At 40.6% G+C, this 27,362-nt stretch overlaps 1 protein-coding gene across 9 annotated transcripts in view; it reads right to left on the bottom strand.

The window, feature by feature from the left end:
- The window catches only part of NPAS3 (neuronal PAS domain protein 3), an 857,324-nt gene that overhangs the window by 238,109 nt on the left and 591,853 nt on the right, over positions 1 to 27,362 (bottom strand). For all 9 annotated transcript variants that reach the window (XM_058738778.1, XM_058738780.1, XM_058738782.1 and 6 more), the window contains one exon: positions 5,627 to 5,716. In XM_058738778.1, coding sequence (XP_058594761.1) covers positions 5,627 to 5,716 — 90 coding nt within the window. The remainder of the gene's footprint in view (positions 1 to 5,626; positions 5,717 to 27,362) is intronic.

Genomic DNA, 27,362 nt, shown 5'->3' with positions numbered 1-27,362 from the left:
ATACAACAAATGCAGAGAAACCTAAAATATGGAGATGAACAACAGGATGGGGAAAAGGAGTTTGTGATAAATATATCCGCATGGATTTAAAAAAAAAAGACTAAATGTAAAACAATCATTTCCCCCTTTTCACCCTCACCTCTATTAGCCCTTCTATCTGTGACCACCCTGCCCCTTTCTGCAAGCTGCCTTGGAACAAGACAGTTTTGTAAGCTTGTCTGTGGCTCTCTTCTCTCTGGCTTATGACAGCAAGGAGGGATCTTCCACCAGGATGGGGATGTGATGAGGAGAAGTGACTCAGGCAAGCTGGGCAATGGAGGCAGGTGGGGTTGGGGGGTGGGATTAGGAGGCATCTCAAGAGAGTGATTAGCTGGTTGTAGGGTATTTTCTAATGATATCATGGGGTAAAAAATCTGTTCATCTCCCAGTGTGTTCTAGATCCCACTTTATTTTAAATAAGACTCTATGCTAAATTGAAAACATTTTGCTGGCACGGGTGTGCATCAGAATCATCATCTCTCACCCCACTTTCAAAGAAAAATGTTCTTAAAAAATGTAAGTCCATTTTTATCCTCTGGTTAACTGGGACCCATGGCCTCTGCCCCTGGCAACTATAATGTCAAAGTTCTCATCAGTATTTAAGAGTAAATGCAGGATTTGTGTTTGGGTGAGGGAAAGCTGATTTATAAAAGCACATAAACCATCAAATTAGTCAATGCTATTATAAGACCTGGATATCAGAAAATCACTCTCAAAATGATCTCTGGCACAACACCTGAGAGGGTGGAAAGAGTCCTCTGTCTGCTCATGAAATTTGAAATATGTTTGTTCATGTTTGTTATATGATCCACACAGCCTTGCTCTGGATGTGAACTCCAATGGAGGCAAATCAACATGTCATAATCCACATATTAGCCGCCATGGAGATCGTATTTGAGATTTATTATTATGCTGCAGTCCCAGAAAAACTTTGCTTTCCATAAAAAGTGATGTTTCCTTATTTGTTGATGAATGGCTGTATTTCCTTTTTTTGCTTTGGTTACCAGGAAGCTCACAGATAAATTTGAAGCTTTATCAGATCACTTATAACCCTCTTAGAGACTCTATTGTGTGCTCCTACTATGTGGTAACAAATGACTTACTTTTGTCTTTTCTTTTTCCTTATACCTTAGCTCTATTTAGCCATTGTATTTTTTTTATTATATACATTTATATAAGCTATTTTCTTTGTGGAAAGAGGAGGATATAAGCCAACAAATGAATATTTCTCCAAGTTTTAGGTCCTATAGCAAACAAGCATTTTTTTTTAATTTAAAAAAAAAATTTTTTTTAACGTTTATTTATTTTTGAGACAGAGAGAGACAGAGCATGAACGGGGGAGGGGCAGAGAGAGGGAGACACAGAATCTGAAACAGGCTCCAGGCTCTGACCTTCAGCACAGAGCCCGACGCGGGGCTTGAACTCACAGACTGCGAGATCGTGACCTGAGCCGAAGTCGGCCACTTAACCGACTGCGCCACCCAGGCGCCCCAACAAATAAGCATTTTTAAAAATTTATCGTATTAAGTCTCTTTTCGATCCATTGACAATTAAGCCCCAGGCATACCGGAAGAGATTTCATAAAATCAGGCTATGTATTATTATTACATTTTCAGTGTTAGGGAATACACTCTGTTTTCTTTCTTCATTTTCACTTATGCCTATTCCATTATACCTATGGATTAGAGGTGTCTTTAGCAGCTCTGAAGGCTATCTGCCAGGTATAAGAAGGCATTTAAATCCCATGCAAACCAAACTCATTAATGATATTTGGGGCTCTTTTTTTTAAGATAGGGCTTCATGGTGAGTAACTAGGAATCATCTTTACCTGGGGAAGTAAGTCAACAGTGCATGTTTCTTTTTATTTTATTTAGTTTTTTTTAAAGTTTATTTATTCCGAGATGGAGAAACAGCATGAGATGCAGAGGGACAGAAAGAGAGGGAGAGAGAGAATCTCAAGCAGGTTCTGCAATGACAGTACAAAGCTCGATGCAGGGCTCAAACTCACGAACTGTGAGATCATGACCTGAGCCTAGATCAAGAGTCAGACACTTAACTGACTGAGCCACCCAGGCACCCCTATTTCTTTTTTTAATGTTTATTTACTTATTTTGAGAGAGAGAGAAAGCAAGCATGGAGGGGAGCAGAGAGAGAGGAAGAGAGAGAATCCCAAGCAGGCTTGAACTCACGAATGGTGAGACCACGACCTGAGCCAAAATAAAGAGTTGGATGCTTAACTCACTGAACCACCCTGGCACTCCAACAGTGCAGATTTCTACAACCTGAAAGCACACCTTGAATGTTGCTTTAAATATATATCTCTGGCAGAGTCAAAAGGGCTGCTGAATTGGTCTGAACATCATCACGGATCCCTTCATTCCTGCCATCATGATAACATGAAAGGACTTTACAGAGAATAACTGCCACACATACATGCTGGAAACCAGGAGCTGTTCCAGTCAAGAGAGTGTAGAGGAAAAACCCACTCTGATTGTCTCTATATTCATGCTATACAACAGAGCTCAGGACAAGTCCTTCTACTTAATTTTCTCATGAGTCCAAATAAAATCTTAATTCTTTCCTGGACATAAGCCACTTTAAAGGCACCATATTTATTTACATGTTGAAGGAATATAAAACGGAGGAAGGGATATTTTGAGAGCTACAAATGTAGGCATAACTATGCTCTAACGAACTGGCATGCTCACAGTATTCCTTAACAGTTTGACTGGGTACATCTTTGGTGATACAGCCATACATCGCCTTTATTTAATGAAACTGTTTAAAAAGAAACGGAGGGGCCATAATTTCACAGACTCCTTATCTCTGTCCAGAATTTCACAGGATAACTTCTGAGCCAAAGTTGTAGGTTACAAATAGCACATTTGGTTAGCATTCAATTATGGGCGTGTTTGTGTGTGTCTGCGTGTGTGTGCGCTCATGTGTAAAAAATTAAGTATTTACTTAAACGAATAACTGTGAGTACATTGCGCATCGTATGTCCCCCATAAGTACCCCGTGACCTGGCAACTTCAAGAAGTCACTGAAGAAAGTTGGAAAGGGTTAAGTCTCAAGTACCCTATTGAGACTGAGAACACAACATTTACTGGGTTGGAAATTCCTTCCCAAAGTTGGAGAATTAATTTTTAAAAACAGGCCATGTTCTTAGCAGATTATTTTCACATTAATCCAGAAGTGTTTTTAAACTTTAGTTTTCAATGTTAACACCTACATCGGCATTTGCAAACGTCACCTTCTCGTGATGGACCCTTCACCATTTCACTTGCACAGTGCCTCCAACTGAAGACCTCTGTCTTGTACCTCATAGTCTCCACCATTGCTGGCGACAATGAACCCATCTACCACTAAGGGTACAGCACGTTGGGGCTGGCGTCTGCCCCTGGTTAAGTCAAGATGCTGCCTTGCTGACTACTGATCCACACTGTAAAACCCATCCCATAAAAGAAGCAGGGAATGACCGGACAGAACGTGCCACCTGCTGCAAAACGTCTACACAGCTGCTTTACTCTGCAGAAACCTCAATTATTTGTTCCAGATTTTAAGAAAAGATTGACTTAATGTTACAGTAGAAAAGCAGTGAAATATACTGCTTTTAAGGAGAACCCAGCACAGGGTTAAAGCCAAATCTTTCTTGAACAGATGATATTTCAGATGGCCACACTATTCCAGATGCATCAATTTCCTTGAAAATCCAATCCATATATGTGCATATGCTGTGCTGGCAGGAGGACTGACTGAAATGGCCAAAACCCAAGAGCTAATATTCTTTTGGCCAGAATAATGCAATTATTATTTTCCTAGCTATCAGTCTAAGCATACAGAGCCATCTGTTATGCAAAGCAAACATACACATCTCAATTACAGAAAATGCAGTTGCCTTGACAGAATTTGGATTACACCACTAACCAGGGCTGTAAAATGTGTTTTGAGCTAGTATATAATGGATGCTTTTCAGGAGTTCCCTAATTAGCATTTACCTGCTTAAACTAATTATTCATCCTTCTTCTTCACTGGCTTATTAAACTTTGTTGGATACTGTGCATAAAACAGATGAATATGGGCATCGCAGAACAACAAACAGTGGTGTTTCCAGTCCTGTAAGATACTCACATAGTGGGCACACCCGTTTCAAAACTGAAGATTCTCAAAACTAGGTCCTAAACAGATTAAGATGAGGCTTAGAGTCTATTAAAGACTAGTACAAAACCAGAGATTTCAATAAGATGCAAGAATGCTAACAGTGAGTTAACAATAGCCCAGTTTCTATCATTTGGTTTGCTGAAACCCACATAAAATAGAATTACTCTATAAACTATAGCCAATAGCTTCGCGCGTTCTTCAAGGAAGAGTTAATGGACCCTTGCTTGGATTCTCAACAGTAAATAATCACATTTGGCAGCATCCGTCCCCCTCCTCCAAACCTCCTCAAATGCCAAATATCTTTCTTTATTATTTCCCAGTGTCTTTCTCAATTTAGCTATTACCCAGCAAACTCACTAACAGCCAAAATGTTCTAGCCGTGCTGGGTGCCTCCTTAGAGCAGTGCCAACTTGCGGAAGCAATGAGTCTGGGGTGGGTCTTTCTTAAGAGGAGAGAGACAAATCTTATCTCCATCTTTAGCTCCAAGGGCCAACTGAATGAGAAGTAGATTATCCAGCTTGGCAGATCATCACATACACACAAAATCCCTCCCACCGAGGCTGTGTTTTCCTCATGCCAAATCACCAGATGAAAAGGGTCAAACTCAGCCAATCACCTGTATGGGCACAAGTATCCAGATGTTCGGCACTTTTACGAGAGGGGAAAAAAACATCTGGATAATTAGTGGAATCGCCAACTTTTCTTCAGGGGATTTTGGCATTCTGTAGATGCAACCTATGCCCTGGAATCCAACAGAAGTAAAATTTTTGTGTTCCAGGGGAATATCAAGAACGGACACCTAGGATTTTGTCCCTTACCTCAGCTGCCTCCATCTTCTTTGTTTTCAACCTCTGACAGACACGTACGAGTAATTAAAGTGCACATAACGAAAGGCTATCTTATTTTATGAAATTGCCTTTCAGCGTTAGGAAGCATTTGCAAAGGCAGCAAAACAGATCCTTGCTGGGACCCTCCCTGCAACACATTTTAATGGTCTCTTTCAGCATTTCTTGACTCCAAATGACTCCTGTCATTGTGTCAGCTCCCAGGATAATGCAGGGTACTCCATAAACATCCAGTAATAGGACACAAGGGAAGCACTATTAGTGTGTCCCTCTCCTACCGGGCACAGAGGTTTCAAAGTTCAAAACAACTGAGGGCAGAAACTTCATTTGTTCTCAATAAATTAATAATGATCCTTGGGGGGGGCGGGGAGGGGGGGAACTAAAGTTTTTGAGTACAAGTTTATTCCGAACGTTTCGAACTGACAGAATTTTCTCACCGACTTTGCAAGAAGAGTCAGGCAGAGCCATTAAAGAATACATGTGATAATTCACGCCCAACAGAATACCCCTTGAAGAAGGAAAAGCACAAGGCCGAAGGAGGCTTCACAATCGCTGTCAAGAATCTAAATTGTTTTACTTACTTGTGAGAGGCCTAGGTAGATGGAGACGGTTTCAGAAATGTACAAAAATTTTCCTTCTTGATTTAGTGCAAATACAAAGCCATCCAGGGACTGCAGGAAAAAATAAATATACAATTAAGTTAATAAACATATGCTGGAGGTTTAATTAATAGGGCATCTGATACAAAGCAACATACACTGAATTTAAAACCATGTTTTTCTTCCTGTTTAACCGAAGTCCTAAGATCTTCTACTAGGGCCCTGTACGTGAACTAAAGGCCTAAATTAAGACCACAAGCTTTCCTTTATTTCAAGGAGTTCCTTATGTCTCTGTCATTTTGACCAAGATACATCATATTCGTGTACAAAATCAGGTCGTGCTGATTTTATGAGCTGTTGCCTTTATTTTTATTTTTATTTTTTGGATTCAGTAGTTTAAGAGATGAAATCAGCCAGATTCTCCATTAAATAGCTGAACAGGAATGGAAATTGTAATGAAACGAGAAAAAAGGGTCCCCATATGAAGAGCAAGTACAGTCACCACTGGAACTACTGTGGACATCAATAATTTGCTAATTAATAAAGGATTATGCCCTTCTCACTCTCAGCGCCTATTGTGGTAGAACAAATAGAAAAAGTCAATACATTATGGGTGAATGATTATAGGCTGAAACCTTACAAACTGTAATCCTTTTTTTTTTTCAAAACTCTATATTCAAGTTTTATTGTGATAGACCTGGTTTCTATTACAACTCCTGAAATGGAAACAAAAGGAGGGGAGTGGGGAGAGAAGGATGCTCTACATCATCTGTAGCTTCTGGAACCTTCGCCCACTTTCCAAAGGGAGGTTGCATTGTCAGTGTGACGAGTGGTGTAAATCGTCATGGACTCCAACTGCAGTCCAGCACTCAAACAGCGAACACATTTGTTTCAAATGCTTGCGATCAAAGTGCATTGTATACCTTCCGCCCCCCCTTAGGTCTTTTGTTTCCCTTTATTTATCTCTAACCAGGTAGGCTGCGCAAGCGATGCTTGCACAGAAAAAGAAGTTTCCACGATTCGTGGTTTTTTACAAAGGCTGAGGATTGGGAAAGACAGGAAACCCACTCTGAGATCAAGGTATGTGGCAACACTAAATTAATGGCATAATTTTGAAATAGGGAAAGGTGGAAGAAGCATATAAAATTCTGGTAGAGAAATGGATCATCTCATATCTCAGCAATAGTTTCAGTTTCCTAAAATACTGAACTCTTTTTTGAGCTCCAAATGTCTATATGAAATATATATATATATATATATATATATATATATATATATATATATACATATGTATTAAATGTGTGTATGTCTATGTGAACGTGTGTGTGGGCGCGTACGCACACATGTGTGTGTATGTGTGTGACATCTGGACTCCAGGCTTCCTGATCCGTTTTCAGAGTCCCAATGGTCAGAGACCGTGGGTAGTGTCCAACCTCCTCCTCTGATTAGGTGGGTTCCGAAAACATTTCAAAAATCACATTATATGATTACATTACAAATTACATGATAGGCAAGCTTTTGGTCAGGATACCGTCCATTTATTAAGCAACATGTGCTAAGCAGTTTGCATGTATTATCTCTTTGAATTTTCACAAGTATCATCTGAGGTAATTATATTATTATCTGCATTTTATACACAAGGAAATCGAGGCTTTGTGAAGGCAGGTGACATGTCTGCCCTAGTTAGTGATGGAGTTAGGATTTGAACTTTGACAGTTGGACTTAATAACAATACTGCCCCCACTCACAACAAAGGTTATGTAACTAATATGTGTAAGTCAATGGAAAGAAATGGTCACAGCGTTTGTGAAGTTAAACCACACTAAGATGCAGCTTATGACTTAAAAATCGTCACTTCATTTTGAAAGATTTGTTCAGATGACAGAATCCCACCGTTAGAAGATATGTAGGAGGTAGGATGACAAGAGAGTTTACAAGTCACTTCCACTAGAGGTTACCTTGTCACCTTGCTCTGTAATATTTCTCCTGGAATCAGCTAAGGGACAGGGAACAAAATACTTAGTGGACTCCTTCCCTTTGACAAAACTGTCACCCCCTCCAGAGCCTCGTGAGATCCAACCTTTCAAGTTTGCAGTGTGGCACTGTGTTATCTTGCTTTGAACCAGTGCAAAGGGAAAGAAGTTTCCTTTGTGGAAATTTGGGAAAGATCTCATCAAAATATCTTTACCTCACACAAGAGGTCTTCTGAGGATGACTCATGAAGATTAGGATCCTCCCCCTTTAAGCTTCCCAGGGAGAACAGGGCCTTGACAGGTTTTCCACTCAACCCAATGGCCATGCCCTGGCATACAGTTATAGAGAGTTGTGTGAACCCATCTTCTCAAACCTTAAAGTGCTGCTGTCAGAATAGAAAGACAGAGAGAGAGAGAGAGAGAGAGAGAGAGAGAGAGAGAGAGAGACGCAGGAAAACTTCTTATGCACGCACATGACAGTTGCAAGACTGACTGAGAGAAGAAAGGACTGATGGAATTAGCACAGAGACAACCTCCTGTTCTCTAAACCCTTATTGTACAGGTTGGAAAGCTGAGGCACAGAAAAGGTTAAGTGGCCAGACAAGATCATACAGTCATCCAGTGGCAAACCTAGCATTAAATCTGCTGCACGCCGATAGTGTGGTTAAAGTATTCATGATGTTGTATGGTCCTGGTTGGCTTATTCAAGTCCCAAGGAGACTGGGTTTCTCAACAGTGGGGTGATGTCTTATTCATCTTTATCTGGCCAACATCAAACAACTGCTCAGCCAAGACTTAGTAAACCCATTTCACCTCCACGCTCAGTGCTCTTTCCCTTAGATCACATATGCTAGAATGACTAAGAAAGATGGAAATTATTTTTTTTTTTTTAATTTTTTTAATGTTTATTTATTTTTGAGACAGAGAGAGACAGAGCATGAATGGGGGAGGGGCAGAGAGAGAGGGAGACACAGAATCGGAAGCAGGCTCCAGGCTCTGAGCCATCAGCCCAGAGCCTGACTCAGGGCTCGAACTCACGAACCGTGAGATCGTGACCTGAGCTGAAGTTGGACGCTTAACCGACTGAGCCACCCAGGCACCCTGGAAATTATTTTCTGCAAGAGTCCTGTTTATGAAGCTATTAGAGTATTTGAAGATTCTGATGCCACAGATGTCTAACATAGTCTGCGATATCTCCTGACATTTGGAAAATCAGAGTTAGCCTAGATTCTTTTGCTGTTCTCCAAAACATCTAGTGCAGGTCATGTGCCATCCACAGACAACCTTTACTTTATTACTGAAAGGGATCGTGATTTTGTAACATTGGGTTCATATCTCATGCATTTACTAAAATATTGGAGGGTTTTTGGGCACCCTAGCAAGGAAACAAAAATTCTGGAGGCTGAACATCTGATGCTATTAAGCAGCAGCGATCTAAGAACTGGCCAGTTTTGTTTGGCAAGGCAGAGGCTCCGACACATGTTCCAATTTCCTGGTGAGATTAAAATGAGTCTATGTCTACATGAAACAAAGCATCCAGTCAATTCAATTAAAAATAACAGCCAATTTGGTGTGGGAAGAACACAACTAGTCAGATTAGCTGTTTGTCATCAGAGAAGTAAACACACACACACACACAAACACACACACAAATTGGGTAGTTAGCCATCTTTTTTACCTTTGTATTTATCATGTCAGTCAGTTATAGCTATAGTGTGAGATGAAGGTCCAAAACTCAGGTTTGATGACCTTTCAAATAAGGAAATGGGACACGAAACCAGGTGTGTGGCAGATTGGCAAGGTGGCTCTTCGCACGGCCATTGCTTTCTGGTTCAGGGTCATCCCTGTTCACAGTTAGCTGTACTCTTCTGCTTAGGAAAGTTTTAAGAGTAGCATCAATACTGTTCTAAATGTGTTTGTCTCAGTTTTAATAGGTGACAGGAAGAAGGAAACATTCAGTTCATCTTGGGAGCCAAATGTGATTCATCTTAAAGTTCTGTGGAATTTGTCAAAATTCTGAATCAAGAAAGCTACTGCATTTCAAGCTTTTTCAATCACTGCAGGCTACTTTTTAATTTTTTTTTTTTAAACTGCCCACTGTTTTCAACAGGCGCCAATTAAGATTCCGAGGTCAAAGGGTTAATTACATCTTCTTACTCACTATGTAGAATTTTCTGATTATTAACTAAGGTTGGATTAAGATGAAAAAGAACCTACACAAATGTTAATGCTAGTCCCTCCTTGAGAAGATTTATTATAAAGCCGTGCTGAAATCTATCTGCTTCCCTCAAAGCAGATGGAGAACAAAATCTTAGAAGAAACAGTAAAACAGACATTTTAAAGGCATGCTAGTATCTGATTTATCAAGACAGTTTTCTTATTACTAAAACCAGTTCTTAGCCATCCTGACAGGGCTGATAGGAGATTTCCTTTGTCACATCCTGGTAAGTCTATGAGGTACACATGCAGGAGGGAAGCTTGGATACAGAAGTCAGGAGCTACAGCATCTCTGAATAATAATACCTGTAATTATAATTTATATCCCTGACATCAGTGTAACATATAAAGTAAAAGGCAAGGTTTTTTAACCCCAAAAGCTGACGGCCTCTAACAGTATTTGTCAAATGATGAGGTTATTTCCTTACAGGGTATGAAACTAACCACAGCTTCATGATTGAAGGTATACTAATGTTTAATGCCTTGTGCTAAATGGATTTATATTTGTCAAAGTAGTTTTCTCTCTCTCTTTCTCTCTCTCTCTCTCTCTCTCTTTGTGCATATTCCACAACAGCCAAATCCCGCAGAGTGAAATCTTACCACCTTGCCCTTATAGGGGTAATTCTCATGTGTATAACTACTCTGAGATTAGTGGTTCTTTCTTCTACATTCCAACGCAGAAGAGAAAAAAAAATCACCCCAAACTCTTTTCCTATGACCTCACTCCAGTTAGAGTGAAGAATTACCAGTAGGCTAGGTTATTTTAATGACAGATTATTTTAAACTAAGCCTTCACCATCTGTTCCACCCCCTAATTATGAATGCAAAAGGAACATATTTCACAATTACATCAGTAAAAAAGTAAGATACACGTGATTTAAATGCATGCATGTGCTCCACATCCAAAGCACCGTGCGTCTGTGATGTTCTTCTAATTCGGGCTTAGACTAGGCAGAAAATACCCATCCATGTTAGAGTATAGTCTCTGACACACTCAACTTTCTCTCCGAACCCAGGGTTTTTCACTGTTATGGCATAATTCTGTTAGCGCAAGAACAGAACATGTATTTCAGCACCATGCTTGCAAGCCATTAAGTAAGAGTATTTTATAACTATGAAAACATCTCTGCAGTTAATAAGGGGAGGCGGCATGAAATAACTCCTTCAGCTGTCTGAGCAGTGGGTTAGCACTGGAAACAGGGGAGTCTGGTCTGGAACCAAGCCTCCATCATCATGAAAGAAACTGAGTGAATAAGCCAAGCACAAAAAAGCAGCCTGGCCTGAAGAGTGAGGACAGGGCTTCAATACCTATCTTACCACTCTGTTTTGGCAGCAGATAAGAGAGTTAGAAAGACAAAAATGTTTCTTAAATTTTTTGGCCTTTGGATACAATAACACTTTGATAGAGCTCATTAAAATGCCATATTGCCCTCTGATTGCACTCAGGAGCTGAGGCTATACTGCTCACGCACACACATGTGGACTCCCAGCAACCTCAAGGAACCTGGGACGATGTCCAGAAGTGCCCACATGTATCTGTTTATGGGGAAGAAAACGTTTCCCAAATTTTGTCTTTGCAATCTGCGTTTTAACAATCAAGCACTGTGCAGAAACAAAAGCTTTATTTTTAGAAGTAGGAATCTAAGTCAAGTATATTTTCTCAAAGTGGATAAAAGCATGTATCAACGGTCTGGGATTTGATTTAGCTCTCAGGAATCTTCTCGAGCCTTCTGGCTCCTGTGTCTCTTCCTTTGCCCCTTCCCCACCACCGTGAGTCAATAACATGAGGGGTACCATGGGTTCATATCATTATCATGTATCAAAAGCCACATGTTCCCCCAATCACAATACCAAGCTAGATTAATTTGGCCACATCTGATTGTTTTCCCACTAAAGAGGAATTCCTTAACAATAAACCTTGGTGCCTCGAAACACCTCTCCTAAGAGTTTCCTAAAAGACATAAATCTAAACATCTTAGGTGAGAAAACAGTGCAGAGGCACAGACGGCCTCTCTTCAGTTCTTAGAGGAGAGTTACCAGAATAAAAGGAGAGATGTTGAGCTGGTGAAATGTTAAAACATGAAAAGAACAAAGACATCTGCTTTCTGAGCAAGGAGATCAGGTTTTGCTTCTGCTCATTAAAATTCCATTTTGTGGGAGCTGTGTATCAAAGTGCTGACCTTTTTTCTCCGGGATGCTAGTTCAAGCCTTACATCCAGCCTTGAGGGATGTAGATCTCTTGATTTAAATATCCAGCCAAACGGACAACAGGCTCTGGTATAAAGACAGGGTGTAGCATTTGGTGGAATCACACGTGTCTGTGTCTCTGAGCCACCAGGGGCAGCACGTGGATCCCACATCCTCTGTGCCTTGTCCAGGGAGACTGGGACCCCAGGAAGCATAAGTGACCGTGTGGTGCTTACAAGCTCTGACGCCTGAGGGAGAGGATTCCCACTAGTTATTCTAAGGCACAGATACTCACTGGAACATTAAAATGCCTTCTTTTTGTGTACATGGTGTATTAATTTACTGAAACAGAGGCTCTTCAGAATCCAGGAGCGAATTTCTTACTGTGCATCTTTCCCGTTTAATTCAGAGTTCTCTTTCAAGTTAAAGAAAAAATTCCCATGCCAGCCGGAGTAATATAAACATTACATTGTGCTGGTTCTGAAAGGCCAAAAAATGTCACTGCTTTGCTTTGGGCACTCGTGGAGCTTGGTCACATACAGGGAGGGCTCTAGGTGTTTTTCAAGTTGTCTGCATTATACAAGGCAATGAAAAGAATAGATACTAATTGTTTATTGGACATTCCATAGATCACAGATTACTGGAAAATAGAGAATGGATTCTATAATATGTATTGAACATACTATTATATATTACATATATTATATATCACATATATACCATCATACTGTATTATAGAATGTCTTAAACGATGCCCAATTCACTCAAATATTCACCAGAGAGGAGGGGGAAATGAAGAAAAATAATATATGTTAGGCAAATTGCATAGACTAAATGTGAGGGAGGTATTATTTAATCTTACTTTACAGGTTAAGGAAACTGAAGCCCAGAGAAATTAAGGACACCGCTCAATGTCACACATCAATACGTGGTAGATCTAAGAAAGAAGGATCCTCTTTTTCCTCCTGATGCTGGGACCACCTGCTGGGTCTTTTAGTTGTTTCACACCCCATCGGAGCTGCTCAAATTCTGTGCTTCCTCCAGCACTTCTTTCCACACAAGGGACTCTCATGTTCCTATTGTTTAAGGGTGATACATTGAGAAAACAATGTTGAGTGCTTACTACGCACTGGGCCTGTACAAGCTGAGGTTTCACAAAGCTGAACGAGGACCCAACTCACAAGCTCGTTTTTCAAAGAAAGATCATCCTTGGGATCGGAGACAAAGGAAATGAGCCAAGTTGGAAATTAACTTTATAAAACAGAAAGTTGCAGGGCAAAGGCAGTTTCCTGCTTAGGATACCCTCTGTAATAGGTGGGGACTCCTGTCTGATATCACTAAGCCCCACACCTGTAATATGCTGTCTTTGATTTAGAAAAGGCATGGGTTGATGGAATTTGTATTTTTCAGCTTTACTGAGGTATAATTGACAAACCAAATTGTGAGATATTTCAAGTATACATGATAATGATTCGCTACACATACACATGGGATTCCTCCCACCTAGTTACCTAACATATCCATCACCTTGCATGTGTCTCTTTTTGGATTTGTGAATGTACAGCCAAGAGACTGCTAGACCTCAAGGAAATTCTCATGCGTTGGAGGAAGAAGAACTAGCCTAGAAAACTGCTAGGAGAACACCTCCCAACAGCAAGTGCCAGAACAAGCCTTGAGCACTTACCCCAGTAGGCCACGGGGCTGGCCAGGACCATTAACCCCATTTCCTGTCCCCAAGTGCTTCACTGAGATTTAGGGCTTTTTCCTTCCCCTTATAATATTCCCCTGGTATATTATATACTATTTTATGTAGAAGTATACTATTTTATGTAAGATGACTTTACAGAAATTTGTTTTGCAGTCATGTTTGCTTAGAAGTACATCCTCCATAATAACAAGGCAGACTCATATTGCTACTTCTGTTACAGCTGATTATGACTGAACCTTGACTTTTCAACTGGGCAGTGGGTAACTGTAAAAAATAGGTTCCTTAAGAGAAAATAATAAAAGCTTTGTACATATATTCCTTTAGGTAAGGAGTTTGTGCCAGGGGTAGTAACAGTGATTAAAGAACCCTGTAATGATTTTAGCATATTAAAAGACCATTTAGAGACCTTAGATATTAATCTGATGCATTCATATGAGTTTCATTTAGGAAACATTTATTGGTATCTCTAGGGAAATGGTATTAAAAACATCTGTACTGAAAGAAACTTGATTGTTGCAAATGTAGTGGCCACGGACTGAATTATATCCCCCCAAAATTTGTACACTGAAGCCCTAACTCCCAAGGTGACCGTATCTGGGGACTGGGCTTCTTGGAGATAATTAAGGTTAAATGAGGGCATAGGGGTGGAGTCCTAATTCAACAGGATCGATACCTTTATGAAAGGAGGAAGAGAGAGCTATCTCTTTCTCTATAGGCATGTACCCAGGAAAGGTCATGAGAGCACACAGCAAGAAGGTGGCCATCTGCAAGCTACAAAAAAGGCCTCACCAGAATCTGACCATACTGGCCCCTTGATCTTGGACTTCTAGCCTCCAGAACTGTGAGAAAACAAACGCCTGTTGCTTAAGCCACCCAGTCTGTGGTATTCTGTTATGGTAGTATGAGTTAAGATAGTAGTTTAGGAATTCTGATTGGGGAAAATGCGTGGGCCATGAAAATCTTCAATGTTAATTTCAGGAAATCAGTGTAACTAGATCTTCTCCTCTTTATTCTATATACTATTCATATAATTAATAATTAATTTTTCCTAGGCGCACATAAAGCTATAAATATGATGGACTGATAATAGAGAGTAGTGTTTAGTTCCAGAAATCCGATAATGCTTAAGATTGTCTTTGAAATCTTTTTCAAGCAATTGCACCTCTTCTTGGTCTTACATTTACAATATTGAAATCTTTATATTGGTTTCCCGTGCATTTCAAATGCTTAGAGGCTACACTGCTTCAATGCCTTAGCTCCATACAAAGCAGAGATACACATTTATGGGAAAATCAATTATTCTGATGGAACTGGGAACCTGCTGCTGAATGATCTTGGGATAAACAACTGGGTTTACCACTTGCTATGGCTCTTGGCTGCTTTTCTGACCTAGTTTCATTGCACAGTTGGCCGCTGAGTCTTAGCGAGAAGGACCGGCACATACTGCTTGTCCACAGAGCTCTCATCCTATTCAGGGCTTCAAGGAAGCCCACATGCCAATTTAACACACTTGAAGCAAAGGAGATTGTTGTTTATTGTTTGCTGACATACTTGCAGATACACAAAGTGTAATGACTAATGTCGTAAGAAATCTTCAGACAATCTCTAGATGACATCCTTCAAAGGAGAGCAATTCAGCATGTGGAATGTGGTAGGACCAAATGTGCTAGGTGTACATAAAATGACAGTCTAAATGTATGCAATTAAGTGTAGCGGTGCTTGGCTGTGGATCCTGGCTTCTGACGTGTCCAATTCAGGAACAGAATGAAAGAACCAGACCAGCCTATGAGGTTTTTGGTACTGGCAACTTTGGGGGATAACAACATTAGCAAAGAAGGAAATTAGATGAGATTGGAGTTTCCTTCCTCTTTCTGATCTATTTCAGCGACTATCCTGACTGCTAAAGAATTCATAGCCATCACTGAGGAGTAACCGGCTCTTTTACATTTGAATTTCCAGGATCATATGATGCTTTAACAGAAATCTCTGAGATTTAATAGGAATCATGGGACTGAAGTTGTCTATAGAGAAGTGTAAGTAACGGAAACACAAAGATAAAGTCTAAAGCAACTACCTTGAATATAAAATCAGCTATGTTACGGTAATTTGAAGAAGACAAAGAATGTATCTAACCAGTGGAAACTACTGGGCTCTCTGTCTCCATGTCTTTCTGACCCACCATATGGGCCATATGCATACGAGGCAGCAAACGTGACAGACTCAGCTATTTCCTGTTTAAGTGATTTGACTGAAAGGTCAAATAATCACCAAGATTATTTTTGTTTTCTTTTACAATAGGTGCTCAAATTTGTTTAACAAAACATTCGAAAGGTATAGTTCCGTTTTGTCTTAAAGTTTTTACTAGAGAAATGCACTGCAGGCGACAAAGGGCAAATTAGATTCAGTACATGAACTGTCACTAAATGGTCCATTTTTCAGGAACAGACCTGTTCTATAAACTTTGAGATTCCTGCATTCTGAGAGATAAATATATTTTAAAGGTGCTAACACACACCCTTATAATCAGCAAATAGGATGGACCATTTCATGGAGCTAACAATGCCACCATATGCATTTCCCAGGGCAGAAGGAAGTGTCAAAAGTTTTTGCCCGGGCAATCTTTCCTTTCCCTTCTGTCCTCAAGTTCTGTCCTCACACAGGATCTTTCCCTTTCCTGGACTCCTTAGTGAAGTCAGAGACCAGTAAGTGACATCCCAGACATTTGCCAAAGAACGGCAGATTTTTTGTTTGTTTGTTTTCCGCTAGGCAGCACATAGTTGTTAGCCTGCTAGGCAGGTCTAACTTACTTCCTGAGCACTTTGTCTTGAGCTATTTGGCACAAGGTGCCACAGAACACCAAAATCTACTTTAACCATAGAGACTCTATTACCTGACACACCTGAGGAATCACTAGATCAAGTGTTTTCAGTGACTCAGGGCCATGTAGTTTACTGAAGTTATATAACAGCCTACAAGGGATTTGCTCTAACAATAATCTAGGTTATGCATGATCTATTCAAATGCACTGATGTGCCAATTCACGGTAATTCCAAATGAAATTTGCAGTTGGCTGTATTGATAATTCATTCACTAGAAGCCTCGAATCAATAGTCTCAGCCTAATTCTAATGTGCACAATGATCCATTTGCCCACTCTTTGGACTTAAATAGCTAAAGATATGTTAGAACAAAAATAATTTGAAAATGGATATATTCCACTATTCAGTGCATTTGATGGATGACAGTCCATCTCTCAATGACTATTAGACTTATTAAAATTCTATTTAGTCTACAGAATTTATAGTAGCCTCAATCAGATAGCTCTATAATACCTTCAGCCACACCTGTCACCTCCCACTTAGTCTTTCTCAACCTTCTATGTCAAAGGCATCCAAATGGCCAACAACAGTGGTAGGAAGGGGCAAATATATTGATTAAATTCCACGTCTGAGTTTTCAGTTGGCCCTCTGCCTGGCTTCCTTTAAGGGATGGGTATGGGAACTAAAACTTATTTTCATTATTAAAATGGTATTTTTCTTAACTGTCCAGAATCCCAAGACTATAAGATAATCAACTTCACAATGAAGAAATATCCCACTTGTATCCACCACACACACTCTGTCACCTAAGACATTAATATTTTTAATGAAGTCTCTAATAATTTAAGAATGATGAATCCTCACTAAAACTCTTCCTCACACATATCTTAGAATTTAAGTAAACATCAGCCTCCCACGAATGGTAGACACCTCAAGGAAGTATAATGTCACCTGGGATCACCTTGGAAACGTCAGCACACAGGTTTCGAATCAATAGCTTCTCCCCCAACGTCTAGGTTCTCATTTCAGCCCCCTTGTCACTTCTTTTTTCTCTTATTCCCTTTTTTCCTCTTCTCCTTTAGTCTATTGATTTGCATTCTGTATTCATCCATTTATTGCAAGAGGTGCTGATGGTTGCAGGGATGGTGTGGTTGTAGTGGTACATGTGGGCCGTATTTCTGACCAATGTGCCCAGTAATCTTGTTCTGAATGCATTTTTATGTGGAAACTACCCTGAGCAGTAAAATAACTATGGATATGTTTGTACATATGACTCACGGATGTGTAATGATTACTAACAAATTTTGAAGACGAAGAATGGCTTCATATTTGTGTAGGCTAGTGTAAATTTTGTGTGGTTGAATATTGGGGGTAGATTCTTTTTGCCTCCAATGAGATTTGTTCATTCTAGTCTTGACCTTTTCCAACAAGTAAGATTTGTTTTATTGTCTTGCTTGGGGGCTTCTCCTTAGTAATAGGATGACCTACTTTAATTTCTACTTAAATGCTTTGCAGGCAGGAGAGGGAGTTCCCCTAAAGGATTGAGCCCCTAAAGACTCAAATTGGCCTCTGTGCCCTAATGGAAGACTTTTATCCCAAAGCAAATAAAAAATATATTAAGGGTTTTACAAACACAACCTTAAGCTGTTATCATTTTCTGTGTGTTCCTTCTATTCTTATTAAAGGTAATCACACTTGCTTAAGACATTTACTGCTCCTCTCCCAACAGATTTTTATCCCTTTCCTGGTTCTTTTGTGCCATAACAGACACATTTCACGAAAGTGTATAGCCAATATTATTTTGCCATTTCTTAAAAAGCACACAAATGTGGCCTAATGGCACACAGATGTGACCTACTAGGCAGGTCTGATGGACTATATGTTGGCACAGGTCTCCACAGTTTATCAACATCCTTAATTTCACCTGAACTAATGGGATCAAAACAGTGCAACAGTGAATGACTGACATTATCAGTATTCTACAATGTAGGGAGCCCAGCTCTTTTCCATAATCTCAGCAAGGCAACACACCCTTATAGGCAATGAATGAAAGAAGCTTGTTCCTTCACATATTTCCAAAAAGCAATTCTTATATCGGGCTCCCTTAACACACAGAACTACACGATTACAATTAAAATTTCCAATAACATGATGGAATACAAAACCTTCATTTTGACCAGGATTAAAAATTCTTGTCTCAAAAGGCTTACTACAGTACAGTAAAATCTAGGGGTTCTGCCATGAGTCATGCATGCTTGCTTCTTCAAGACTGAATCTTCTTGCCTCACAGGGACATAGAAAAGAGAATGATGGGTGTAGCAGGTTATCCAGCAACTTTTGGAAGGAACCATATTACTAATGCCCCCTTTTGTCATCTGACACAGTGCGAATGAATTACATGAGAGAACATCTAGGCTTAAACACTCAGATGTACAGAGAGAGGTCAAAGCAGAAGTGCTTGAGTATTGGATGACACAGGCTGAAACATTAGGACCCTTTCTTTCCACCACTTCTCTACATATGTCAGTGAACAACAGGATTGCCGACATAGCGAGTGGTTTAAAGAGAACTAATTCTTTCACGTCTCTCCCTAGGGTTTTTCCAGGGGCCTCATAAAAAAAAAAAAAAAAGGATCTAGATATTATCCGAGTCCTGGATGAGGCATCAGAAAGGGGGCTTTACAGGGACAGATTCCTGGCCTTGTTAAGGGGTGTGGGAGAAGAGACTTCCAGAGGCAGAGAGCCTTATGGAACCCCCAGAGAAGAAGATTAAGGAAGGAATAAGGATGCATCAGGCAGATGGGTGGACTACTCCTGAGTCCACTCTGAGACCAGAGTGGCTTGATCATTGCTAAGGAGCACATTCTACAGCTTTCACCAGGGAACCACTTGCCACAGTTCTGGAGAAATGCTCAGGGAGGACGATACCAGAGGCCACAGCTCATGGCTCAAAGACCGGGCACTATAGAGGGGCCCCTCTAAATTCCACACTCTAATTGTGCTCAACACAAGACATGACTCTGTTAGAAAGACTCTGGTCAGATTCAGAGAGACTCTAAGATTTTGGGGCACTGGTCAAGGAGATGGGACAATTATGGCCTTGTCTCTTCAATTCCTTTAGTGAAATTAAAGACTCTATGTGGCCAGAGGTGGACAAGTTTTATGCCCAGCTTTGAAATGAGAGTCCTTCAAAATCTTTAAGAGGCAATGAAAAAGAATACATGCATTTTGGACTCAAACAGACCTGAGCTAGAATTCTGAATGTGCGATTTTACTGTTTTCTCATATGTACATGTAAAGAACAATGTCTGTACATTATTTAATATATGTTTTAATGTTTGTTTATTTTTAAGAGAGCATGAGTGGAGGAGAGGTAGAGAGAAAGGGAGACACAGAATCCGAAGCAGGCTCCAGGCCCCTGAGCTGTTAGCACAGAGCCAGATGCAGGGCTTGAACTCAAAACCCATGAGATCATGACTTGAGCCATAGTGGAATGCTTAACTGACTGAGCCACCAAGGCGCCCCCTGTACATTCTTTATTCTACTCAGTAGAGTTGTTGAGTTGATTAGAATAAATGCATATGGTAGATATTTGATAAATGGTACCCACAGTGGTTATTATTTGACTTGAGATGCTGACTTAGAAAGAATGTCTGCTAAAGAGTGGTTTTTACCTGATCATAAGAAGAAATGCACATGTGGAAGAAATGGTGTAATTCACAAAGGGCACTAAAATGAAGTTAGATATGAACTTAAGGGGACAAGGAAGAAAAGGACTCTTGGCTGAAATGAGATTCCATCCTGGTCATATATACTCCTCTTTAAATGTTTAATAAACATGAGTTGGGGCCAGAATACTTGTAAGGGAGAAAAAAGACTTCATTGACCTTGAGGAGTTGTAGAAGTTACAAGAGACGGACATCTAGGGTGGGACACTTGCACAACACAGTAATGTCAACAAGAATACAAGGAAGAAAAAAACCATGAAGACATAAAAATGATTTTAGTTCCATAAGCATAGCCACTTAAAAATGAGGATAATTTGAGGATGTGTGTGAATACTATTATATACCATGTGTATCAGTGACAGAATTTATTGAGGTGGCCTCTGTTTTGGACCCCGGGAGAAGGACTTCATATGGACTAACCCAGCTTAATCCTCACTTCCTTACTCTGATGGATATACTATTGCTGTCCCCTTTTGAGATGAGGAAAATTGAGATGACAAGTAGTAAAGCAGGAACTCAAATGCAGTCTGCTACACTGTATATCGACTCTGAAGATTTGGAGCATATTTTTTTCACAGCAGAGACTCTTCACTTTTTTGGCATCAAATCGCTACCCTTTGTTCCCCTATACAGAGTGTGCTCAAGGTGATGTCCAAAGCAGACGTGGGATAAGAAGATGGTTGTTGTCCTCTCTGATTGTGATGTCAGCCAAATGAGAGATTGAGGCAGGACGGGACCTTCTGCTAGGTATGGTCTAAGCTATACCTCGGTCGATTATAATCTACTGGGTGAACCTCACTCCATGAGTGCATTGTTTCACTTAGGTTGATTCCTAGGTAACTTTTCCCTTTTCAACCTCACCTCAGTAACATACACTCAATAAAAAATACTGAGGCAAATATAGAGAAAAGCAATTCTTCTCTGCTCAAAAGATCTTGGCAACAGGCATCTAATAGTCCCAGAAAAATCAGTTGTGTTCGAATACTCATTCAGACTAACCTATCACTGGTATAAAGATCTAGTAGAATGTGAAGTGAGAAAGGGCAATGTTCTAGATATTGAGCGGTAAAGAATAATACAGTATTTTTATTAGAAAATTTCGATTACACATAATAATATTGTGATGGTTTTATACTAATTCTATATTGTTTCCACTGCCTCCTTTTCAAGGATAATGGGAAGTAGATGAAAGTGGGTATGGGCTAGTGAGAAGATGGTCTTTAAGCTTTCTCCAGATGAGAACCGAGGGAGTAAGAGTACAGGAAGAGATGGAAGGAGGAAGGAACCAGCTTTTACTGAGGTTCCCCCTTTGTCTACCACATGCTTTAGCTCACTAGCTACTTCCTCTGAGTGCCCAGCCCTGGCCTGCTTGTTCACCCATGCGGGGACCAGGAGGCCATGTCTGAGGGTGTTAAGGAAAGAAAACAGAAAATGCCTGATGCCGAAGCCTTTCATCCACTTGACAACTTTGTCTGAGTCTAGTTCTGCTTACCTTCAAATAACACCCATACTCTGAGCCACATAAGAGACTTCAAGGCTGCAGGCTGCCTCATGCTCAACAAGTAGAGATCATGGTGTCTTAGGGAGTGTCTCCTGATCTCCTGGGCTCTGCAAAAGGCCAACACCTCCCTCCCATTGTGTGTGTGTGTGTGTGTGTGTGTGTGTGTGTGTGTGTGTGTGTTTGCCTGTATGTGTGTGCACATACCACCCAGTTCTTCTTTTAAATGGGGTGACTGATCAACTCAATATATGTATTTTTTAATGTTTTATTTATTTTTGACAGAGAGACAGAACATGAGTGGGGAGGGGCAGAGAGAGAGGGAGACACAGAGTCTAAAGCAGGCTCCAAGGCCCGAGCTGTCAGCACAGAGCCTGATGCAGGGGTGGAACTTATAAACTACAAGATCATGACCTGAGCCGAAGCTGGACACTTAATGGACTGAGCCGCCCAAAAGCCCCATGACTCAATATTAAATTTTTTTTTTCACATTTATTCATTTTTGAAAGGCAGAGAAAGAGCGTGAATGGGGGAGGGGCAGAGGGAGAGAGGGAGACACAGAAACAGAAGCAGGCTCCAGTCTCCGTGCTGTCAGCACAGAGCCTGACTTGGGGCTCCAACTCATGGACCGCAAAATCATGACTTGAGTCGAAGTCGGCCGCTTAACCAACTGAGCCACCCAGGCACCCCACCATGACTCAATATTTTTAAGTTAAATGTCTGCAAAAGGGAACCATCAACAATGAAGCTTAGAATTCTAAGCTCATATTCCTTTTTGCTCAGCACTGTTCAGGTCTCAAATTCAGTTTTGGGGTTCACTGCTTTACAAAAAGGAAGAATTTGGAGAGGGTTCAAAAGGGAGCTGAAAAAATAGATAATTGAAACATAAGGCTTTTACAGAATGGTTAAATGGACTGGATTATTCAGCCCGGAGGAGACCCAGAGGTGACCGAGTACACGCCAGGTTCCTCCACAGAGGCTGGCAACCAGTCTTTCTGTTTCATGAAGGGTAAAGGCAGTGAGCAGAATCTGGGTGCAAAAGGAAGGGTTTCCCAACAGTAAAGATTATTAAGAACAAAAATGAGTGACTGAGGACAGCCAGGTTGCCTCCTGTTCTGACATTCTGCAAGGCCAGATATACACCTTTGAGAAGGATGGCTTAGGAATGACTCTGGCTAACTTGGAGAGAAGGGAGAGGGAGGGAGCGAGGGGGTGGAGGGAGGAGGGCAAACAGTAAATGATACTCACGCTGGGATTCTATGTCATATTCTAAGGTTGTTCAGAGAAAGCCAGCAAGAGTTTCTCACCAACAAAACTGCAATTTGAAGCCAAATATGTATATGCGTCCATACTACCTACATGAGGACACTAAGAACACTGTTCAAGGTCAAAGTCAAATGGGTGGCTGCTACAAAGGGCACCGTCTTTGAAGGGCTCTAACCTGCCTCAGTAAGATATTTATAATGCTATTATAAAGGAAAAGAAATTAACCTGTAGAGGAAAAAAAGGAAACCAGTGCACTCCAGTGAGTGGGAAGATATACACATCCCCACAGGCATCCATTTGGCTGGCAGGATGGAAACTATTGCAGATCTGACCGGAATCCCAGAAACAGCTCATGAAGATTCTCAGTCACTCCAAGTAGGCAGTGGAAGGTCTTATGCACCAAGCAAGAAAAAATTCCTGGCATTTGTACACGTGGCCCTTTCATTAAAGGGATCTTCACAGGCACTATTGGGCTCGTTCCCCCACGATCCTAGAGATGTTTCTGCTTTTCCCATTTGAGAGACAGGCACACTGAGCCAGTGAATGTATCTTGCACTGGAAGAGGGAGTGAGGCAGCGTGCACAATCGTGTGTTCCATGTATGAAGCTGAGAAATGTGTAACCTGTGGGCAGTGATTGGTGACAGTTCAGATATCTTAATTATCTATTTAAGAACCGGGTCTCTATCCAGCCCTAGCCTGTCACAGCATCAACTGCTCTTGCCAATATTGCAGCTTTAAGCAGCATTTACTCTGTTGGTGAGCACAGCATGTGGTAAAATGATTTACCATCATGAATAAACACATATGCTTGCTTGGGTACAAATCTTAGAAGTGACAACCCATTTTTGGGCCCATGATGTAATGGACTAGAAACAAACTAAAAGGTACATAATTTACCACGTGTGAACAAATAAGTCCCTTTGCAGCAAGTGAATTTTTGGATATTAAGTGCTGCAGACAGATCTGCCAGTTACAGGTTCCTAGCACATGTGCACACACGTACACATATGTGCACACATGTATCCACATGCAACACACACACACACCCCTAAATATGCCCTAATGGTATTTCTTTGATGACTTGAAACATAACTGGGGATAGAACTGACCGATAAAGGATGCCCAGTAACATAAGGTAAAGAAGGAAACCTAAGTGTGGGAAAAAAAATAAACAAACACATTAGACAAAAGGTTAATAAAGAGATTCTACTCTAGACAGCAACAAAAAGAAGTGCCAATAGATCATTCCTTCCTCAAAAAACAAACAAACAAACATACAACATCTATGCCTAGTTTCCTTAGCTTGAAAGTGGTGTCCTCTACCCCACATGCTTCCCCCAATAGACAGACACGTCATTTTACTTTTAGAATCTTGTTCCCATTTGATGTTTACATTTTATTTTCTCATTCCCTTTCCTGAATCCCCTGCTTCTAGTTTCCAGCATGGTGTTTACAGAGACCTTTACTAGAATCAGGGAGGTTGAAGAGACCCCATTTTTTCCTTTCCCTTGTAATGTCCATTCTTTTTTGCCTTCCTTCTTCCCAGAGAATAGATAAGTTTACCCAGAAAATAAAAAGCTAATACAACCTTTTGCTCATCAACAAAAGTATGTCTTGTTGTAGCCAGGAATAAGTTAATAAAACAGGGAAAAGGCTTAGTGGCTTAAAAATAGGCTCCTTGGGGTTATGGAGGAACAATGTTGTTTTTTCTTCCCAGCGTGCAAGGATTTAATTAAGTGATAACAGTCACCTTGGGGTGGCTGCACAAGGCAATAATATCTAGGTGAAGAAAAATGCTGAAGAGCGTTGAGTACAGTCAATTTATCTTCAGAGAAGGCAATAAATGAACAAAGCATAGGTATTGGGCTGATTGTTTTGCAATGTTTCCATTACTGATAAGCATCAAAAAAAGGGGGGACAGATTTGGTATTTTCGGTTTCTGAAATGTATTAAATACAGAGAAAGGAAATGAAAAAATTGCTGTGAGGTCACATTCTCACATTCTAATTACAAACAGTTTGGTAATTATTCAAGCTAAACATAGAACAAGGGGATTTTCCTGTTGACACAAAGGATGGGAACACAGCTGAGTGGTGTATTTACAAACAAACATACACAACTTGGAAATTTGTGTTGTGCCAAAAAGAAGGAGAGAAATTGAAAGGGGTCGGGGCAGAAAGAGGCTGCACTGGTGGTCAGCCTCAGAAAGATCAAATCTTTTCAGTCCTAAGGTCAAATTCTGGGGACTCTGCAAAGTTTCAGGGAGCTTCCCTGAGAAGTATTACGACAAGGCATGAAGAATATCCTAAAAAACCCATAATGAAAGACCAACCCCAAGATGTTGAAATCATCAGCCCTGCATACAATTCAGAAATAACAGCAAGGTTAGAATATAATCATTGAAAACTCAGTCCCACAGAAAATGTTAACAGAATCACACAGTGTCTGGGCTCAGAGACACGGCAGAGGCAAGTTTTGAATGAATTGCACGTGAATACTTGATTGATACAGCCGACAGGTTACTTTCATTTTCTTATTGTTCAGGTGTGGGGAGTCATGGGGGCTGGTAAAATAAGAGGAAGCTTCCATATTTCTAGGAACAAGAATAACAGCAACACAAAACCTCCTTCTGCATTGCCCTAGTCTCACATCGGTGGATCTCAAAGCACCCTGCAAAATTCATTAATTCTAACACTGCCCCTGCTTGAAATAAGGCAAATGAGGCTCTGAGATTAAATGTAACTTGTCTAAGACCACTCAACCTGTTCGCCTCACAGTTTTGATCCCTAATTCCCACACTCCTTGTCTGGTTAATTGCCTTCCTGGAGACCAGATCACCTCCCTCTTAAGAGTTCAGGTTCATATCTCTCCAATTTCAGTGGTGATCGAAAAAATCCTGCCCTCAACCCCTGCCGTCCACTTCCTCAGTTGTGGCTCCAGACATATTCTTCCTTCAGTGAAAAGTAGATTGGACAGGACAGCAGGGCTGGGACCACTGTTTCCAGCTGGGTCAGCCAATGCACAGAACTGTGCTAGGCATCTGCACGAGGAAGCCGGGATGGCTTAGGGACACAGGATGGAGGATAGGTTCCTTCCCCTACACAATCTCTTTCCCTACCCACTTCTACCCCTTAAAATAAATGTGCTTCACTGACACCCCCTCCATCTGCAGGATTCACAAAGAATAAGAGTCAGCTAGATGATGCTGGAGAGGTTGCCTGCATAAGGAAAATAGTATACCACTCAAGACCACATAAAAAAAAAAGATAAAATCACAAATGCTTTGTCATAGAAATTCTATCATCTTATGTGAATTGATGACAGATATATAAATTGCAGAATGCTGGGATGGTAAGGCTCAATGAATTTTTCAAGAAAAAATATAATTTCTTACAATTATTATGAAGAGTAGTGCTAAATTGTCCAAAGACTGCATTACAGCCAGTGATTTTTGCCACTGATGTTTCTCAAGTTACTAAGAGAGGAAAATCTGTCTTATTTTAAACGAGCTTTCAATAAGTGAATAAACACAATGTTTAGGAGAAATGAGAATGCATTCTCCTAGGTTTCCCCAGCTTTTCCAAATACTTGTCAGTGCTTTCTAATAATAAAAATAAAAATAATTCTCATAGGTCCTATGTCAAGGTTTAGGTGACAGGTCCCTCTGTGATAGCAGAGTTTAATACGAGATGACTTGGGGTTTCCTGTTGACAGCTGTCCAAGACTGACTACTGTAAGAGCCAAACTGTTTAAGAAATTATTTACTCTTCTGTTCCAAAGAGATTTGTAAAATGCTGAATGCAGGGATGTTGGAGCTTTATTATGTTTTGGTTTGGGCCCTCCTGGGCTCACAGCACAACAGAGCAGGGAGAAGGTGTCCTGACTAGTCATATACCTCTGAGCGAATGGAGATACTCAAGGTCCTTTCAGTTTTACGTGATTTGTTTTCTGGTGTGTGTGTGTGTGTGTGTGTGTGTGTGTGTGTGTGTGTGTGCGCGCGCGTGCGCAGTCCTTAATTAGCAGGCCCTTTAGACCTTGGGGCTACAAGCCTTGTTTGGGCCTAACACTAGGGTCCTTAAGGAAAAACTGAATGTGATGAGGACAACCAATTGGCACCCGTGACATTACATAAATACAAAGGAATTTCTTTGTTGATTGTCCACAAGTATATAGAAGACTCATCCACTCATTTCCTGGTGTTCAAATGAAAATTGGTCTACACAGGGTTATAGCCCATGACACCCCAACCTGAAATTAGGTTATAGAAGCTTAAAGGTTTGTTAATAGTTGAAAGTTATGCTAACCATTTGGCTGAGGCTGACA

This window comes from Neofelis nebulosa, chromosome 7 (assembly GCF_028018385.1).
Source record: "Neofelis nebulosa isolate mNeoNeb1 chromosome 7, mNeoNeb1.pri, whole genome shotgun sequence".
In the NCBI taxonomy this organism is placed as follows: Eukaryota; Metazoa; Chordata; class Mammalia; order Carnivora; family Felidae; genus Neofelis; species Neofelis nebulosa.
This window is presented reverse-complemented; position numbering and strand designations above follow the sequence as displayed.